The 6,985-nt window shown below is 30.9% G+C and overlaps 1 protein-coding gene across 1 annotated transcript; it reads left to right on the top strand.

Moving 5' to 3' along the window:
• Nucleotides 1-5,075: 5,075 nt before the first annotated feature.
• LOC122607671 (transcription factor MYB73-like) lies at nt 5,076-6,168 on the top strand. Its single transcript, XM_043780689.1, has one exon. It carries the CDS (start codon nt 5,079-5,081, stop codon nt 5,940-5,942), a length of 864 nt encoding a protein of 287 aa, XP_043636624.1. The 5' UTR covers nt 5,076-5,078; the 3' UTR covers nt 5,943-6,168.
• Nucleotides 6,169-6,985: the final 817 nt, after the last annotated feature.

Raw genomic sequence — 6,985 nt, 5'->3', positions numbered from 1 at the left:
TTGTTTTTTTTTAATTTTTTTATTTTTTCACTTTTTTCATTCTTTTTTAATTAACTCAATCCATAAAAAAGTTTTAAAAAAATTTAAAAAAAAAAATAATTTCCAACCCGAGTTAGTGAGTTATACATGTAAGGTTACGGTACGGGCTTCGCCCTTAAGGATATTAATAAAGGGTAGCTGGTGGGAGTGATAGGTCATTGAGGGTGATAGGTCATTGGGGGTGATCGGTGATGGGGTGATCAACTTTACGGGCTTCGCCCTTAGCTATCATGGTTCCGCCATAGTCTGAGAGGCTTCGCTTATAACTTACAGGCTACGCCCTTTGAAAAAAAAATATTTTTTAAAAAATTTTTATATGAAATTGGTTAACTAAAGTGGGAATGAAAAAAGTGAAAAACGGGAAAAAAGTTCAAAAAAGAAGCTAAAAAAACGAATCTTCTCTCCCTTTTCTCCTTAAAGTACCTTCTCATTTGATCTTTATCCTATATATATAGATATGTTTGTTTTACATTATTGAATTAATCCTTATTAAAGGTTTTAAATCTTGTAATAGATTTCATTTTATATTTATCTTTATGTATTTATGTGTATATTATATTCAATTTCTTTTTTAATCTGATTTAATTATGTCTTCAATTATATATTTCCAATGAATTCTTAACATAAAGATTGTTGATATCATTCGTAAATTTTTCTTACTTTACAAAAATTCTTAACTTAACTTGTATAGTTATATAAAAGATTAAAATGATTTATAAACTTTTCTTTCTATAAAATTGAAAGATTTTGAAATATAATTAAGCGAAGGTACGGAGAAACAAGGAAAGTGGAGGTGGTTGGGAAGTTTGGAAGGTGGGGGCGTAAGTTTTTATTTGGGGCAGGTACGTACAGCCTTTTAAAATATTCAGTGGACACGTGCGGGGAAGCACGTGTAGGTGGTGACAAAGGCCGTTAGCGTGTGGGGTACATTTTACAGCCTGTATTCTACTCATATATCCTCCATCCTGTACAATCTTTTCTCCTATTGTCATTTCACTAAAATTAAAATTGTAATAGTTATAATTTTAACAAACTACTGAGTATTATATTAGAAAAATATTAACTACAACTTAAAATGTCAAGGTAAAAACATTATATCTTTCATAGTAAAATGGAAAAAATTATATATACCATTAGTTTTTGATGATACACCACTAAATATACTTAAAATACTATTTTCGAAACTTAACAATAAGAATTACCTTTTAATGGGTTTTTTCTTAACGGTATGTCAGTTGATTAATAGTTTAAACCCTTAGGTCGCGTTTGTTTCACAGAATTTGATGGAATCTTATGTAATTGGAATTGAATTCCATTCCTTAGTGCGTTTGGTTGTTCAAAGAAGGAGGAATCTCATTCCGTATGAATGTAAACATTCCATCATTTGATGGAATCTCCATTCCATGGGGATTTCCGTTACTTGAATTCTCAAAAATCAAAAACATTCCGTCAAATTCCATTCCTTCAGATTCTAATTCCTTCGAAAGATTTCATTCATTCCAAAAACATTATGTGAACCAAACGCGCCCTTAGACTATCTCCAATGGGTATGTTTTTGGGCGGCCTTAGGTGCCCTTGGATATCCTTTACGGTTGAAGCTTGTCCAAAACTAAAGATTTTTTTATGTATGCCCTTACCCAAGGGCATGCCCTTAGGTGCCTTTACTTTTTTTTTTTTATGTGGAGTTAAATGATATGTAAGGATATGTAAGGATGTTTGTATGGTTGGAGATAAAATTATAGGATTTTAAGGATTTATAAGGATGTGTAAGGATTTATAAAGATATGATGTGGCAACTCAAGGAGATAGCCTTAAAGTGATATCCAACTGAATAGTATGTTACAAGCTGAAATCATTATTATTACAATTCATTTACACGATTAATGAAAATACACACAAAAAATTATTACAATTCTTCATGCTTAGTCGTGTTTTGAAATCATACTATTTTACTATGTCACTGAAAAATTTAGCACCAGCATTCATGGTTTAAAAGTTAGTACGATAATTTGTTTTTAAAAAGACACCAACAAATAAATTATTCCTCATGTGTTAGATGAGTATAACATTGCTAAGGGTCTCTCGACACATTTGACTAGATTCGAACCTGAGACCCCCTCAGGTTGAAACCACATTATAAAAAACCACGTAACCACCAGGCTAACACCCCAAAGGTTGACTACATCAAACATATTGATAATTTGATATGGTTGTTGAAATTACCATAGCAAAGAGAATAGCATCATAAATTATTATAAAAAAAGAGATATTATGGTCGACCCCTCTGTCCAATAGATCAAGTTGGACTCGATCGACCTGAAAAAATTAGGTCAGTCGATTGGTTGGCAAATCAAGCAACCCTATCATGTTAATATATTTTTTGAATTGATTTCAAGTTGGATCGAGTATCTAACAACCTTAAAGTTATATTTGAATTAGAATATTATAAATATGCAAAAATTAAATTAATTTTAGTAAATATGCATTTTGCTATATATGTCGTTAGGGATATAATATCTTATTTTAATCTTAATCTTAATATATACTATAAGACAGTTGAATTAATGACTTATTAACCAATCAAATTGCTCAATTTTATCAAATTGACTCTCGCTTATGTCATCATTTAGATTGACTATAAATTAAAAATCCTAATAATCATTATCCAAATATATTATTATATTGGTATTTATATTAATTTGTAGAAAAAGTCTCATTAACTTACACTTTTTTGTTTTCCATCAATAATTTACACTTTTTAACCCTAAATACTTAATGTATATTTATATTTAGCCATCAATTTGAGAATTTTTTTCCTTAAATTTTTTAAAAAGCGTTACAAAAAGTATTTATATTTAATTTTTTTAAGTTACAATTGTCACTCAAATCAAAAGTCCTAATTGTTATCAAACAATATGAAAACAATCCTAATTGTTATCTAATTATCATAGGAGTGTGATTGAAAATAAACATATTCATGTTATGGGTCGTGTCATGATCAAATACATATACTTAAATGTCAAGTACAGGATCACAAGTATGTTTATATTTTAATTCTTAATAATCTTTCATGATAATATCACATTATGAGTACAATTGATTTCAAAAAATTATATAACAGAGAAATTATTGTAGCATGTGCCTTATGGATTGACAACGACAAACAATCCCATCAATATGTATCAGCTAATAATGACAGTGACGAACATGTGGTTATTGTACTACAACTTGCAAAGTATAACACTTAGAACCGTATATTTTCAAAATTATAAGTTTTATGAATTAAATGTATGAAGATCTAATTTTGATAATATCGTAAACCCCGTGTCCAGTGTCGGACACAGGTCTAAAATCTAGTATTCTATCATATGATATGATATTTCAATAATTTTATAACTAGCACGGTACCTGCGCAATGCGGCGATGGTAGCTCAAACAACGGTCTGGTGGTTCGGCGACAGGTGGTGCTAGTGGCGAGTGGTGACGGTACCGTTAGCGAGTGGTGGTGAACCTGTGATAATTGAGTTAAAAATAATTGATCTAAAGTATGGTGGATAAATTATTAGAAGATAATGGAATAATAAAGTAAATTAATTCATTAATGGTAGTTTAGTCAATTTGCATGTTCTATTTTTGTAAACTTTCAACATGAGGTATAATTTTTATATAGTAGCAAGTATACATATAAACTTTTTATGCACAATATATATTTTGATAAGATATTATTTGTATATTACCATGTAAACAAAAATATCTATATAATTATTAAAACAATAGTTAACCTAGCCTTTTAAAGGTCTCTTCAAATTTAAAGTTATTTTTAAAATTTGCCACATAGGTGTTTATCCTATGTGGCATCTCTATAATTTTTGACAATATTTATCTCTATTTTATATATGTCTTTTACAAAATATAAAAGCAAAGAAAAAAAATCATAAACTGTATAAACTTAAAATATACTTTTAAAACTGAAAAATATTTAGTTTTCAGAATAGTTATATTCAATCCTACATATTATAAACTCTAACTATGTCACATTTATCATTTGATATATTAATTTAGTTTTCTTTTTTATTTTTTTTTTTTGGTGATCATGTAAAAACAATTTTCTTTTTTATTTAATATAAGGTTTTTTTTTTAAAAAAAATTTTATAAACATGGAGGACTTTTCTCTTTTAGGTCGAAGGAAATGTTCATCAACTTAGTTGGTAAAAACCTCCATAATGCCCAATGAACATTTTGAAAATATTCAAGTGTAAACATCAATTGTTTTCATATTTATCTTTAATAACATTTTGATAGTGATATATCATACACATCTTTAACATTATTTTATTTATATTCACATGCTTATGAAATTAATAAGAACAATCACATTGAACTAATTAAACAAAATATTTGTTATTGTGTATGTCTACATCAAAACATTTAAATCAACACTAATTAAACAATAACTTATAATAATACGCGCATCGCTCGGGGTAAAATATCTAATTTAAAAATAAATAAAGAAACAAGCAATCCAGGCTGGGAAACAGAAAGTCCATGCTATACCTCCCCCCTATGCCGTACGGTCCATATTTTCCTCTCCCCACATTAACTTCCAAAACGGTCGGTGATTTGAATTCCTTTTTATCTTTATTTTCAAAAAAATATCCCAAAAACACAATATTACGAATAAATAAATTCTATATCATGTTTATAATATTTATAAAAAAAAATATATCATATATTATTCGCAAAATAATATTATGAATTCCAAATTGGTCTTATGCATTTTCCTTAAAAAAAACATTATATATTATTTAATTTAGTAAAAGCTCAGTTATTTTGACGTTATATTTATTTAATTATAGTCTTTGATTCTGTTATCATGCAGGTCTACGTCCATCACGCAATAAAAAATCGACACGTGTTTCTTGCCAGTTGTAATATCATAACTGCCTTTCCGTTAATCTTTATCTTGAGGCTTTTTTTCCATTCATATATAAAGACCCTATTCTCCACATATTTTTAAATTTCACAAATTTGAAAAAACTATGGATCCAGTCAAAGGTCCATGGAGCTCCGAAGAAGACGAACTTCTGAAAATTTTAGTTCAGAAACATGGTGCAAGAAACTGGTCTCTAATAAGCAAATCTGTTCCGGGTCGGTCAGGGAAATCGTGCCGGTTGCGTTGGTGCAACCAGCTGTCTCCACAAGTGGAGCACCGCGCGTTTACGCCTGAGGAAGATGAGATGATCCTCAAGGCGCACGCGCGGTTTGGGAACAAGTGGGCGACCATCGCCCGCTTGTTGAATGGGAGGACAGATAACGCGATAAAAAATCATTGGAATTCTACGCTTAAGCGCAAGTGTTCGTCAATGGGTAGTGATGATTTTGGGTTTCTCGATGGTCAAGATTTGGTTAGTTATCAGCCCCCTCTGAAACGGTCTGCTAGCCTCGGACCGGATGTTAGCAATATTCAGTCCAGCATCCGGTCCGAGGTAGGGTTATTTTTTAATAATAACTCTAATAGTCCTACCACATCAGAGCTGACTGAATATTCCAATATTACTAATAATAATAATCGAGCTGAACCGGTTACCAAACCGGTCCAGGACGATGTACCAGATGATATGTTGGCTTTAACTTTGTCATTACCCGGATCTGCAGCAAAAGAAAAGTTGCCAGTGCCCGAGAAGGCTCCACCGGCACAGATGCAAGCAACTGCGCCGGTGGTGCAAACGGGTGATACGAATTATTCTTATAATTCGAAACTACTCGAGATAATGCAGGAGATGGTTAAAACGGAAGTGAGGCATTATATGTCAGGGATGGAGAAAAATGGACAGTGGTTGCAAACTGAAGCTGCCATAAGGAATGCTGTGTTTAATAATATGGGGATGAACAAAATTGGATAGTAGTATTAGTTTTGATGAAAAAAAAAAAATTTTTTTTAGCTAGTCAATGCTTATTATTGGTTATGAGGTTGAATTAAGGTACTTGAAAAGTTGGGGGTAGTTCAGATTTAATTTTTTTTATAAACCATTGTCTTGTATAGAGATATGATGAAGTCAATTTCATGAGTAGAGAATTCTTTTGGACATGGTTTATTTTCGTTATTAACTCTGTAGTTTTTCAATTTAATTAGTGTTATGTTACTCTTTAATCTTTATATGCCTTAAAATCTCGTAATTAATTAGTATTGGTTTCTAAATAGTTTCTAATGAAGACTTGAAACTGTAATGGATGTTTTGTTTTGATTACGTGCTTGATGAGAAAGAGTATTTGGAGTTATGTGATTTTTTTATTATTACTTTTTTTGTTTTCATATGTTTTGAGTTTAATGTCTTCTTTTGAAGTTATCTTGGACATGGATTGAGGAGAGAACTTTGAGAGTAGTTTGACATCTGCAACTTTGAGAGTTTGAGGAGTATTGAGAGGTTTATAGGATTAAACGATATCTTATCTTTAATCACTTTTATAAAGAAAGATATGCTCTTTTAAACTAAATAATGATAAGATTTTGGAACACTTTTAAACATTGAATCCTAGAAGAGGAGATTTATGAGTAAAAGGCATGTAAGTACACTATGTATTTAACTACTTGTTTATTTTAGTGTACTTGTTTATTTCTGAAAAAATATTAAAGCATTGCATACCCTGGTATATATCTTTCTGGATCGTCAAGTAAAAAAAGCCTCAGATTATTATATATGATTTGTTAAAACCAAAAGTTTGTTTAGCCATATAACAAGCTGCCAAGCATCACCATTTACACATAAGCACTAAACTCTAGAGTCTAGAGGTGCTTACGCCTGAGGTGCAAAGGCTCGAACGGTAGGGTCTATTAAGTGTTAAGTTGAGGGACATCCGTACTGACCCGGGGCACAAAGGCATTGCGCCTTGCATACGAGTGACTAGATTAAGTGTGCCTTGTGAGTTTGGTCCTGTTGACAGAAAT

The sequence above is a fragment of the Erigeron canadensis genome, chromosome 7 (genome assembly GCF_010389155.1).
Source record: "Erigeron canadensis isolate Cc75 chromosome 7, C_canadensis_v1, whole genome shotgun sequence".
NCBI classification, from domain to species: Eukaryota; Viridiplantae; Streptophyta; class Magnoliopsida; order Asterales; family Asteraceae; genus Erigeron; species Erigeron canadensis.
Note: the sequence above shows the minus strand (reverse complement) of the source record. Positions and strands in the feature narration are given on the sequence as shown.